The sequence below is a fragment of the Myxocyprinus asiaticus genome, chromosome 22 (genome assembly GCF_019703515.2).
Source record: "Myxocyprinus asiaticus isolate MX2 ecotype Aquarium Trade chromosome 22, UBuf_Myxa_2, whole genome shotgun sequence".
Classification (NCBI taxonomy): Eukaryota; Metazoa; Chordata; class Actinopteri; order Cypriniformes; family Catostomidae; genus Myxocyprinus; species Myxocyprinus asiaticus.
Genome location: NC_059365.1, coordinates 39,783,269 through 39,797,721, shown reverse-complemented (window position 1 = coordinate 39,797,721; position 14,453 = coordinate 39,783,269). Strand labels below are relative to the sequence as shown.

Genomic DNA, 14,453 nt, shown 5'->3' with positions numbered 1-14,453 from the left:
TGCTAATCTATTATTAGCCAGCTCTCCAGGATCAAGTTGTGGCTTCTCAATAACCGGTTTGATTACTGGCATTTTAAAGTTTCTTGGGACATGTCCTAAAGATAGCGAGAAGTTAATAATATTAAGAAGAGGTTCTGAGATTACAGGGAATACCTCTTTTAAGAGCTTAGTATTGGATCTAACAAACATGTTGTGGCTTTTGATGTTTCGATAAGTTTTGTTAGCTCTTCATGACTTATGACAGCGAAGGATTGAAGTTGCACATGAGGAAAATTATGAGACACTGTTTTCTGAGGTACTGTGACAGATGATTGCATAATTCCAATTGTATTTCTGATTATTTCAATTGTTCATTGTTTCATCAAATATCTCAGCCTCTGAGTGGACTAGAAGCTCAGTCTATGTTTCATTAGATAGCTGTGATCCTCCCTTTTGAGATTATATAAAATACTTTATCACCAATAGTCGATAACATATTTTTACGATGATTTGTTTAGCATGCTTTTCCTGCTGGACTGCATATTTTGTTCTGGACATCTAAAATATAACTTGGATTATTCACCCAAGCAAGCTCACAGACAAGTAAATAATGGCTCATTTTATAGAAAACTGCCTAATGTAAAAGCAGATATAAAGTTTGTGTCTACTTGGGGCTTACAGCTGCATTGATCGGTGCATAAAAGAGACTGTATTTGATGTCTTACAGAAATCATATTTCACTTTGTGATTCTTTTGAAAATATTTCGAACTGTGGTATTACGGCAACAACATAAACTGTAAAATCACATTCTTGAGAATGAGAGCTTTCATTTGATGTAAGACTTTTAAGTGCTATGTGAAAGACTTTTATATGGATGTATTCAGCCCTTATTTTGTTATTTTATGTAACATAAATGCAAAATGTATGGTATTCTATGAAAAATTCAGATTCTAAGCTTTCAAATGATACCACATATGCCTGACTCATGTATCTGGGGACTTTACTTTTTCAATTAATATACCTGCTGTAGCCTTACTGTAATAATAATAATAATAATAATAAAGTACTGCCTTTAATTTATGATGACTTTAATATTAATGAGCAAAAAAAAAAAAAAGAGTGCAGTAACAAGAATACATATTTTCACATTATGGTATTAAGAATTTTGTTGAAAATGTGCTTAATTGGCATGAAAACAAATCGTAATGATCCTAAAATAGGCTTAATTTTCATGAAGAATAATTAAAAAAAAATCGTATTTTTTATCTGTTTTGATTTTGGGGTGAAATGAGACCTGGGCATGTTTCATGAGATTCACACATTTGGTGCAGAGACTGTAACATACACTGGTGCTTATACAGGCAGACAGATATATATAAACACACACACATGCATGAGCTCACTGTATCAAGCACAGTCATCAAACATGCAGTAAAATATTTATATGAACACTCAGCTCTTCAGCAGGTCGCTGTTTCTCAGTGCAGGTGATACGTTGGGAAGGATATTCTGTTTTGATAATGTCACAAGAATCAGATGTCTGGCTCTCTATTAATACAGAATCCCATATGAGAGTGTGATCAGAGGGCCAGACATCAAATAAAAACACTGCTGCTGCTAAAAAGTATAAAAATGGACCTTTACAAAACAAACTGTCAGCAAGCACAGTGCAATAAAAACCCTTGCTTGGCTCTATAATACGACAAAACATGTTTACTTGTAGTCCAATTTAGAGGTCTGCATACCTGTGGAACTCCCGCAGCACACGATTGGATTTCTTGCAACGGAGTTGAAGGCGGGAGCGGACGGTCAGAGAATAGCCTGAAAAATCCGATGTGGATTTAAAACAAATTATTATTATTAATGAATTAATGCAAAAAACAAAAACAAAAAAAGTATTTTTATAATGTAAAATAAATGTGAACACAGCTTGTGCATTACATTATCCAATATTTAGAGTAGGCAGGTAGTCCATGGGGCTTTAGAAGAATAGCAGAGCAAAGCGCACGCTATCAAGTTCGTCAAGTTCAAATTCGAGTTTCACATCAAAGGATGTGAAACTCGAACAAGAAAATGGTCAATTAGTATTAAAGTTGGCATGAAATGGAAGTTGCGACCGACTTTACTTCCGTATTGTGATGTATTTCCGAGTGAAACAGCTCATCCAACAAGAAAAAATGTAGGGCGGAGATTTGAGTTTATCCATCGGTTGTTGATTGGATTGTGAAAATATGGGCATTGCATAGCGGAATGGAGGCAGATCTGAATGAGAGTTTGCAGCGGACACACACAACCCTACCACCGTGGTGCTCAAGTCAGAGCCGGCTATCAATGAAATTGAGCAGCGATCTCAACACATTTATGATCAAACTGACAACATAAATGCACAAGCACATCGGGGTCTTTGCTTACAAAAAGGCTGAAGCCGTTGAAAAACGAGTGAGTAAAAGATAACATTATTTTAACGTTTTGAATCACAATACACTAAATATAAAGGGAAAAAACACTTACGTGCTGTGCATCCCAAGATAACTGCATTCAAAAATATAAATAAACTCCTGAGGCATCCGAAGCGTTGTATTCATTAGTGATCACCTCAGCAATTCAGACGTGGAATGTCTCGAACACAACTGTGAATTCACCGTTATTCCTCCTCATTCGAAATGTAAATTCGAGCCAGCTGACCCATAACCAAGGAAGTTTGGGTTAAGGAACGATAGTTATTAAGGAAAACAAATGAAAATACACCTTGCCATCTTCACCAACATGCAATTGATGCTTCGTTCAACTCTACGCAAGGTTGTGGTATTTATAAGAAAGGGGCGGGGTTTAAGTGGACTAAATGTTTGGAGATGTCCTGCATACTCACCAGAGAGAAGTCTGTCATTTCACCAGAAGATCGAGTTATTACTTTTTGATTAAAGATTACGAGGTCAAAAAAAGTAAAAAACAAAAACAAAAACAAACAAACAAACATATGCATGGATGAATCGTTCACAATAAGATCAATAACATGCATTTAGAAAATAGATAAGGTAAATTCTCATTTCATGCCGACTTTAAGAAACCAACTTCAGGCAAGTCAAATTGCCGTCATTTTCACGTCATCTAACAATAGCAATAACAGAAAAATAAAACGTTCTTTGTATACACTTGTTGTCTATTTGTGTATGGCTTTTGCTCTATGTGGAAAACAAATGTGGGGTTGTGGGAACGGGAGCGTCGGGAAGAAAATCACTGCGGGAAGAGAGCGAGTGAACACCGAGTAAAATTCAGCAAGAGCGTTCGGGTGCGGGATAGAAATTTGCAGGAGCGGAATGGATAAAACAGTCTCGTGCAGACCTCTAGTCCAATTCACTCATGAGAATCTCCTGAAAACTGTCCAAGATATATTTTATTCCAAAAGTAAAATAAAATAAAAATAAACAATAAATATTTTTTTTATTTTATATATATATATATATATATATATATATATATATATATATATATATATATATATATATATATATATATAAAGAAAATTCAAAATATCTTTGGAATCATTAAGATTTTTTATATTTTTTGTATTGTAACATATTTTCATGACCATTAAGCTCCCTCCAGCTGTCATTACTGTAATACCAATTTTTTTTAAATACATATAAAATTATATATAATGTAAATTGTAAAGTACATTTGTAAAGTATATTATAGTATTGCTTGCGGTACTACATTTAATTTATGCAGATTTTCATAAAAAAAATTTAGTACAGTAATAAGAATGAAATTTGCATTACAGTATTGAGAATTAGATTTGTTAGAGTTTCAGTAATTTTGTGTCACACTGTAAAACATTTCTTATTTTAATCAAAAAAGAATGTAAAAATGCTACAGTAAAAAATAAAAAAATAAAATAAAAAAAAACTGTTCAGTAGTTACCTTACCATGTATGGTTAAAAAAAAAAATTTTACTGAAAAAGACAAAAAATTTAATTTTATGGTAAAATATTGTAAATAAAATTTATTTTTAGAAGAAAAAATTATGATTTACCTTATGCTCAAAAAAAATTTAGCCTATTTTTAAGATTGACACGTTTAAATTTTATATCAAAATTCCATCAAATTAAACTGTGTAATTTCTAACAAAATTAAATTAATAAAACTTAAAATATTTAGTTTTTTTATTTTATTTTATTTAGTTAATGATGAAACAGTTAATCAAATGAATAAAATTCAATTTGATGGAATTTTGTTATTAAATTGAAATGTGTAAATCTTTTTGTGTGTGTGTGTGTGTGTGTGTGTGTGTATAGTGAAAATTAATATTATGTTTACCAAGACAATACATGTACATGTAAACTATTCTTAAAATTATGGTAAAAAATAAAGAAAAAAAATTTAAAAAAAAATAAAGAAAAAAAAAATTACATTTTAATTCCATGTATGACCCATCACATCTGATTATTTTTTATTAAAATATTTATGTTTACTTTTATTTTTGATATCAGTTATGTACATTGGCGTGTTTTATGTTCAATTTGTTATGTTGTTTAATTATTGTTTATTGCATTATTTTAGCCTGATGGTGTTTTGTGTTTGTGTGAGTGACTGTGTAGTCATATTTATTGGTCACTGCTCTGAGTGGCCACTCTTGATGAAATTGAAGTCATTAAATTGCCTTTTGTCTCACCACCTGTGTTACTATAGTGGTTAACAGGTTAGCAGATTTTTATAGTTCCAGTAGATTGGTATGTTAACATTATATCATTTAATGACACATTCACTATGAACTGTAAAACAGGCACTCAAATCCCATAATGCCTGAAACATTGTCAATTTATTTTTTCTGTGAATTTCTGACAACCACAGCTAACAGTTTTTTTTTAATCATAAATGTAACAGGATTTTTTTTATTTATTTTATTTTTTTTTTTTACAGTGTATAGCCCATGTAAAAAAAAAAAAAAATGCTATATGTATGCAAAATAATGTTTTTTTTTATTTTTTTTTTTTTTTTTTTGACTTTGGCATGAAATATGGCCATTTCTATGTCAGAAGAACCATATGCTCTATGTATTTTTAGCAGCATGACTTTATGTATGTCTCCAGTTAAAAAGCTTAAAGACCACAAAGGGACAATAAAACCAAGTTCAATGAATACAAACAGAAATAACAGAGTGAACAAGAGATATGCAAGGTCTGTTCTGTGTTCTACGTCGGTGCTGGGCAGATGGCATTATAGTCTTAGCAAGTAAGCATTCTTCTTGTGTCTATGTACTGTATGTGTGTGCATGCGAGTCTGACTCAGCAGCAGTCAAGCGAGAGGAGGGAGAGAGATAATATTATTTCTCACCTCATAATGGTCGTGGCGACCCTCTGCCCGAGCCTCCCAGAGGCAGGTGATAATTATCCCAATGTTTGTCTTTCATTAAATGACAGTACAGAGGAGAGAGGTGGAGGAGGGATGAACAACAACAAATTAGGAGGTTGAATTGAGAGAGGCATCAAACAGAAAAAAAGTACACAAGTGTGTGAATGTATGTGGGAGGACACCATGTATTAAATAGTAAAACCGTGGTACTGTCACATTTACTAAGTGGTTTTATTTATATAACATTGTATTCAAGATACTTCGAAGAATACCATGATGCATATTAAAAAACAATCGTGATGTTATCATGATTAGTGTTGGGTAAGTTACTCAAAATGACTAATTACTTCTCTAAAATTATGATCAGATTACTTTACTGATTACTTCATTGAAAAAGTAATCACACCTCTAATTACTTCAAAGTTACTTTCTTAAACACTTTTTATAGAAAACTTTTAGTTTTTCCTCTCAACAAATTCAAAATAATGTCTATATTTGGTCCTTGTCGTACACCCTTCAGCTGTCACAGAAATACAAAAAGACATACAAATGAACATGTGAATTTATATTTTAGATGTATTATACATAAATACTATTTAAAAAATATGTGTAACCCCAAGTAATGTACTTGTGAAAGTCAGCAACTGTAATCTGCTTACAAGAGTAAAAAATGTAATGTGTTACACTACTTTTTTAAAGGTTTTACACCCATTTTTACACACTGATTACACCCAACACTGATCATAAAACATGGTTGGATCTGTCAAGAGCATGTCCAGGGCACATTTCACCCCAAAATCAAAATAAACAATAAGAAATTAAACTTAACTTAAAGAAATGGAGGCCTTTGTAGGGTATACTGGGACCCACTTTATATTATTTGTCTTTAACTACTATGTACTTAAGCATTTGATACAGTGTACTTATTATGTACATACATGTTGTTGCATTGTACTTACATTTAAAGTATCTGCATTTAATTACATCTGTAGTTACACTGTTAACCTTACCCCTTATCCTAAACCTAACCATACATTTAACCTAACCCTAACCCCTAACCTTAAACCTAACCCTACCCCAACCCTTACCCTAACCCTAATCTAAATCCTACCCCTAATAGCAGCATATGGGAATCTTGTGAGAATTTTGCAGAACAACATGTAGTTACACAATAAGTACATTGTATTTTATGTATTTTAATGTTAGTACATAATAGTTAAAGACACCTAATATAAAGTGAAACCGTATATCGTAATGCAAAATAAATAAATAAACATTATCTTTACCATTGAACTTCCCTTTAAAATTTAAATATTAAAAACGTACATATTACCTAACCCTATAACGCCGCCTGAATCAAATTTGACACGCTGTTTTCTAAAGCTTGTGCATCATAACAATAATCAAAATTTTCCCGAACATTCTGTTGTCTGCAATGTACTAGATGTCTGCTAAAACCTGGTGGATGTTTTCAGGCATTCTTGATTGAAAAATATTTTTTAATATTTTACAAAAATGTCCGCTTTTGTATTGTATACACTCATTTTTTTATGTGAAATCTTTGCTGATTTTAATAATGATTGTATTGTTACTGATATTTTTAAATGAGCATTTGCTGAATGTAAGCAACTTGTGCTTGGTTAAAATTTTGTATATTATTTATTGAAAAAGCCCCTTTAAAAATGAATGTATCAAATATGATACAACAGGCTTTTGAGGTATATCTCTCAATCACCATTACATTACATAAATGCCCACCACAAAAACAAAACACAGAGCTTTGAAAATTCTGACATATACAATTTATAAGATATATTTAAAGTGTGAACTAATATTTCTGTGTATTTTCATATATGCAGCCTGCTCTGTCATTATAAAGATACATTTTTTTACACTACAGTATAATGATGTCATCTTACCATAAGTTCCTGAGACCCAGCAAAAAAAGTTTTACAATTTCCCTTTTTTAAATGTCATATAGTATTTGGTGCATAAAATAGATATGATAAAAATTGTTTATTGAAATAATCATTTATTAATATTGTATTTGATGTGCTCAATTGAACTGTGATACATTTCAATCCATATTTATAGACCACGGAGAGGAAGTTGTCATGGCCAAACTCTCAAACATTTGGTATTTCTGAAAACCCCAGGGAATCCTCTAATAATACCTCAAGATTTACCACTGTAGCATGTATCAGCTAAGAAAAACAAATGTCCTACCCAAAAATGAATTTCTAGGCCTCAGGAGGAAAATGATCTTTAAAGCCTAATGTATCAATACTGTATGACACATAAAAAAAAATACATATATATATATATATATATATATATATATATATATTGTCTAATGGTATTATAGACTGTTTTTCTGAATAGTACAAAAAACTATATATATCTGATATATATATATATATATATATAAAAAAATATATATATATATATATATATATATATATTCTGACAATTCTTTTATATGTCAGTCTTTACAGGGTTAATTTTTTACTCTAATAGAGTAAATCAGTTACTGTATTTCTGTGTGAATTTAATGAAAATAACCATTGAGAATACATTTTGGAATAATAATAATAAAAAACAAAAAAAACCTAAAAGTAAAATGTCCGCACACATTACGGTAATGAAAATTAGGGGAGAAATGTGCTTTATTGTCAAGAAAATAATGCAAAAGAAAATATATAATGACCTTGATGTTGGGATAGAATGTGATCTCGTGAGATGCACCCACATGGTGGATCAATAAAACATGGTATTACAATGGTAATATGCCCAAAAACATGGACCACATAACCATATCATATTACTATTGATATTAAGTCACAGAAGCTGATCGTATCTTAAGAATTACCAAATCATCACAAATCTTTCCCAAAAATAAGACATTTCACTTTATTTATATTAATATATAGCACATTGCTTTATGGCTGTTGTGATCGTATTATATACTGTATGTGTGTGATCAGACCTATGTTTGCATTTATACACACTGTAGACATAAAGCAGAGTAGGTTATGTCTCTCTGTAACAAATATTTAACACACTTTCACACACAGGAGAATTGGGCACAGGTGGTATAGCAGCAATAACCATTACTTAATTACGTTCAAACACTCAAAGCTTATATCACATATAGATTGTAGTACAGTATAGACTGGGTTCTGTTGGGTGCTGTTCTACCTGAATACAAATGACAGATACATTTCTATGCACAAATTCTCCAAACAAAGCAACAGGATTCAGGACTGATCTTTACATAGAAGAGAATGGACACACTGAGGTTGTCGATACATTCAAATTGTATGCAATTATTTTATATATTTTCACGGTTTTACTGTATATTCTTGCTGTGATATTTTTGTTACATTAACTGTACAGACACAGAGGTAGTTGATACATATTACTGATACTGAGATAGAGAATACTACCTTTATAACACCGGATATTTCACACAGAACATTTTACAGTGCATTAGATTTGAAGGAAAGCTGGTCATCAGAGACAGAATATCCACTAGTCCACAGAGAAAATAGCTTAAAGCCAGCTTGAAATCAAAATATGCCTCACTGACTGTCTTAGGGGTCATTCACACAGTACACATTCTTGCGTTTAAAGAAGGGTTGATGGAAATGTGACGAAATGGAACAAAATGCAGATATCTTGAGATTTGTTTTTAAACAGACTGATCACATTGTGAATTTGGCAACAGGAGATCGAAAGTTTTACTGGTGAAGTCTGAGCTTACCCAACACATTCTCAGAGCGAAATCGTAAGGAATTGTATGACTTTTCTAAATTTGTCTAATTCGTATGATATCGTACGACTTTCACTATAGCCAATGACGTCGCTGGACATCGTTTCCATCTATGCAACAATTACTTGCTTCTGTTACACATAACAGCTTCCTATCATGTTTACACACTCTACTGATTGGTTAGGTTTAGATAAGGGGTTTGGGTACGGGCATAATATCAATAAGCATGTCCTTGACAACTCGCGCTTCCGCATTACACATCCTGGCATTTGCATGTGATGAAATCGTACAAATTTATACAAATAAAATCGTAAAAAATTATACGAAATAGCCAACTCGTAAAATATGTACGAATTTTCATGAGATCGGGTTGGATTACCGAAATTTGAATCGTTGCCCCCAGTGGCTAAAGCTGGAAGTGTTGTTGAAGTGAAATGTCCACTGGGTGGCGCCAAAAGTGAGTCATTTTTTTTTTAGTTGTAAATGAGGTAATACAGTCACCTAAAATATATATTTTATTTACTCTAACCCCTTACGCAAACCCTAAACTCTTCAAACGCGCTCACCATTGTTCGTGTAAACGCGATTACTTCCATAGGACTAGATCCCATGCTCAGAGGTTGCTTGCACAAAGTGCTATCAGTAGCGCTAGATGGAAATGTATTCATGCTTGATTTGATGAAAAAATGTCTGATGTGGGATGTCACTTTTCAGAAATTCTGCAGTTCGGGGTTGATTTCAGTGTACATGAATTTCGGAAGCTACATGTCAATTTCCCTTGTGGTCGTTTTTTACTTAAGATGTCTTAAAAATTTGATGCACAGTGAGACAGGTCGCAATGGTCAAACACGTCTGTCTAGTGCATGTTTACATAGAGAAACAAATAAAAAACAGTGCTGATGGATGCAAGAGCACATTCTGTGTGAACAGCCCCCTTATACATGTTCCTGGTCTTTTTGTGCATGATTCATCAGTGCACATCATTCCAAAGAAAAATATGTTTATCTTCGTAATTGTTTTATCAAAATGTAATGACTTTCTCCACCTTTGAAACGACTTTTCCACTGATGTCACGTAGACAACAAGGGTTAAAAGATTTAGAAGTTACTTTAGTAAACTTGCATTCTAGTATTGGACGCCCACTTTTCACAATCCAATCAATTCACTATGGATTAAATTTAGTCCCACCCCATTTTTTTTTTTCTGGTTCACTCAGAAATATGTCACATTACGGAAGTAAAATGAGTTGTGAATGCTGTTTCATGTGGACTTTAACAAACCACATTTGGAGGCATGCACAGGTCAGTAGTTTAGAAATACTGTGTGATTCCAAATGATTATCCCATTTTCTGAGAATTGGAGGATGAAAGGCTACTAAGGATCTTAATAATTACAATATTGCATGTATTTACTAGATATTTCCATATTTCACTCAATAATGCTACATATATGGTGGAAAGAAGCGTTTGGTTAAATGACAATTGTAAAAAATAAGCAATTCTTTCCCCTTTGCAGCCTACAACATCAATCGATACTCTTGGTCCTCAACTCTGACTGACATTCAAGCTGTACGATTCTGGAAATATCCTCCAGCCAAAACACTGAGTATTCCCGAAATCATCACAGTCATAGCAAAAGAAATGTTTTTGAAAGTCCCAAAAGAAACATTGCCATGCGTAATATAAAATGCACTTCAATATAAAAAATAAATATGTCATACTCCCAATACTGTGAAATTATTAAGAAGAAACACACCAAATGGGTATTTCCCTTTTTCTAAAGCCTGCTGGGCACTTGCACAATTTCTTTGCTCAAATTCAACACAGACAAAGTTCAGACTGTGAATATGTCTACGGTTGGCCACCCAGCCTGATTCTATATGTTGGATTAGCAGAGATATACAAAGAAGCATTATTTAAGCAATCTTAAAACAAAATAGACCACAATAATATTAGTATTCTTTACAAAAACATGAATAAGATAGAAAAAATAAATTCATCTTTCAGTATCAACACAGAAAAGCTTATATTTATAATGCTTGCATTTTTGTGTTCATGTGCACTGCCATAAATCTTATTGGGGATGAGTATCTGTCTCTTGATTTCTTGTAAAAATATATAAACATTCTAAAAACAAGATAAATTCACCTGATTAGCAAAACTGCATTAGATAATAAGGCAACCTGCATTCTGGTCTCATAAAATCACATTACTATTCTTACATTTTTGCTAAATCCTTTTTTTGTGGCTCATTGTAAGTATCGCGGCAGTTTCCTGGTGAAATGAACACTAGAGTAAAAGACCGGGTACGAGTCCTGAAGAGCATGTGAGTGGATTGTGTTTTTCATCTCACATTTGCTTTTTCTGACACTATCGGTTAGGTTTAGGTTTAAGGTTTAGAGTAGGGAGGTTGGTTTTGTTGATTTAAAACTCGATAGAGCATTAACTTTAAAAAAACTCATCGGTTTGGGAGAAAACTTAACTCGCTTTTAGCGCCACACGGTGGACATTTCACCTCGGAACTGCCGCGATTCGTGTAATGAACCACGTAATGTCCTTTTGGAAAACTGTTGCCACAGTCATGTAATTTTCATTACATTGGTTTTCTTCACAAGTAATTAATTATAGTAAAAAATACATTTCAGCTAATGTGTTTCAATTGATTACAGTGTATCTTGAAAATAAGTGTGCACTTTGGATTTTTATTTTTGTTTGTTTTAAGTATAAACAAGAGAAAAACTAGTGAAAAGTCTGCTATCATACAAAATACACTTAAATTCAAGATCTTTGAAATTCAGTCTCTGAAAGCAAGCCTTAATATCTATGCAGTTTTAATAATCAGGAGAATGACCTTGTTTTAAAGATGTTTAGATATTTCTCCTGGAAAAAAAGTTTTGCAGTTTTTCAGTTTTTCAGTGTGAGTATGTGTTGTGAGAGAGAAAGAGTTAAAAGAGACAGAAAGGTGAAAAAGATAAAGAAAGAATAACGGGAAAAGGAAAAAATGAAAGAATAATGAAAAAAGTGTGATTGGGTGTGTGGGAGAGTGAGAAAGTGTGTGTTATGTGTGTGTTGTGAGCACCAATGGATTATCGCCAGGTTTCTATACTATTGGCATTCATCTCACTGGCAAGCCAGTGGGAAAAGCTTTCAATTCCCAAAGGAAGGAGCTGAACAAAAAGCAAATCAAACAAACACAAAAAGACTCATTGATACAGTCTGCAAAGCCACATTATGGACTTAGAGGCCAGGAATAAATTAGGATAAACGCACAGATACTTATTATGCACTACTGAGACCACACAGACAGCCGTCAGTCCATCTAATCACCCATCCATCCAGTTAGCACATGCGACAGGTCAGACAAGACATCAGGGATGTTTTCGAGATGAGATACTGTGTTTGTGTAGTGAGACACTTGAGTTCTCTCAACATTGAAGGTCTGTCAACATCCATCCTCTCATACACTCTCAACTTGAGTGTTTAAGTAGTTTGGTTTAGAGACTTCCTTAGTCTCTGTTTCTCCTTTGCAAGTTCTCAGCATTGTCTTCCTCAATTGGATAACACCATCCATCCTTATCTCTCTTTTCCATGACTTTGTGGACTAACTTGGATCCATTTGCTGAAGTGTGTAATTCCTGCTGTACTAGCGTCACCAAACAAAACTGCAAAAATCATGGTGGTTTTCAAATAGGTTTCCCAAGCACTCCACCATCTTGTATTGGTTGGATGAACAGATGGTCCCACCCCAAACTCATGCCATTAGTTGAGTCAATGTTGCTGTGTTTTTGGGAAATCAATGTATGAATTGTTGTCTCTGCATTTTAAGCCAGGATAGGTGAAAGTGCTTTAACATTGAAAATAAATACACACTTCAGCTTTAAGCTATGTTCCAGAAGGCCCAAAAATCCCAGAATTCCCATTTCAGATGACAGTTCATCCCGATGTACGGGTTTAGGAACCCAAAGTTCACCACTGTGCACTGAATATGTGCCTTACCAGTGATAAACTCGATTCACTGTACTTTAACATCAATTATGTCCATCATTCAGTGTTAAAGATGAGCTGAAGTTTTATCAGAACATAGCAGAGACAACTCTTGCATTGACCGTTGTGGATCATGACGTCAAGAAGCTTCTAAAACTCAACAATTTCTGTTTCTGAAGCTTAATAATGATGTGATGATATTCTGGACACATCCCTCTCTGTACAGATATGGATATAATGTGCAAACAGAGTTGTGTATATGCATCTAATACTGCCGTAATAGTGAGTGGGATGGGGCCAGAGGGGCCGGGAGTAGGGTTTGTGTTTTATTCCCAAACACAAACCCTCTATCTGGGTAAGATGCCAACATAAGACTCTGTGATAAAAGAACAAGCAAACCTTTGACCTCCTCAAAGCTGGGCAAAGTTTGATAGGTGGATTATGAGGGAGGTTTGTCACTATTCACTTTGGGTCTCACATCTGAAAGAGAGAGAAGAAGAAAGAAATAACTGAAATGGGCAGTTAACATGTATTTGAATGTACTCAAAGTAAGTTTTACGTGCCGCTTTCTACGTTTCGCCGTAGTTTCCTGGTGAAATAAACACTAGAGGCGCTGCAACAACTGTGCGTTTTATTCACTTTCACAAAAATCACGGGTACTATGGCTGTTTATGTCTTTATAAACAATAATTTTTTGCTCTATTACTCACATAACTGCTATGTTATTATATCAAAACACTTTTACTCTAACGCATCATTTGAAAAATTATACATTTTAACACTTGCGTTACAAACCCACCTATATTTACACACTTAATCCAATGTGATTAGCTTCCGCGTTAGCTCACCTGATAGAGTATTCTACTTTGGACTCGGACACTGAGGCTCGAGCCCCACCAAGAACATTCAAAAGAAAAGTAAAGAGAAAGTGCCATTGAAGCGGCACAATATGATGTGGTTGCTTCAATAAATGTGCTTTTCTTGTCGAATTTGCTTTTAAAATAATATTGGTTAGGTGTAGGTGTTGGTTAAGGGTTAGGATTTCTGTTCTGTTCACCTTTCATTTGTCTTTTTGGACACTATTGGTTAGGATTAGGCTATCGTTTTAGGTTAGGGAGGTTCATTTTACTCATTAAAACATCCAATATCTAATATTCACCTTAAAAAACTTGTCTAATTACGACACCATTTCACTCTCTTTTGGCACCCCCTGCTGGACATTTCACTGGGAAACTGCAGCCAAACATGTAATGAAGCACATTATTTTGGTTTGCAAAAATGTTGCCATTGTCACGTAAATTTTATGAGATCATGCTGGTTAAAAGGCATTGCATGTTCTCGTAAATTTTCATCATTTGGCTGGACA

At 33.5% G+C, this 14,453-nt stretch overlaps 1 protein-coding gene across 2 annotated transcripts in view; it reads right to left on the bottom strand.

Annotated features, from left to right (window-relative positions):
• Positions 1-1,695: 1,695 nt before the first annotated feature.
• LOC127413133 (vascular endothelial growth factor A-like) overlaps positions 1,696-14,453 on the bottom strand; it is a 36,804-nt gene continuing 24,046 nt past the window's right edge. The window contains exons 8-9 of one of the 2 annotated variants that reach the window (XR_007892547.1): positions 12,374-13,567; positions 1,696-1,801 (exon numbers count right to left, since the gene is read on the bottom strand). Coding sequence is in view for 1 of the 2 variants with exons in the window: in XM_051650019.1 (XP_051505979.1) it covers positions 13,546-13,567 (22 nt within the window). In the remaining variant the exon portion in view is untranslated. Of the gene's footprint in view, positions 1,802-8,228; positions 13,568-14,453 lie in introns of those variants that run through there. The other variant, XM_051650019.1, reaches the window with a different exon arrangement.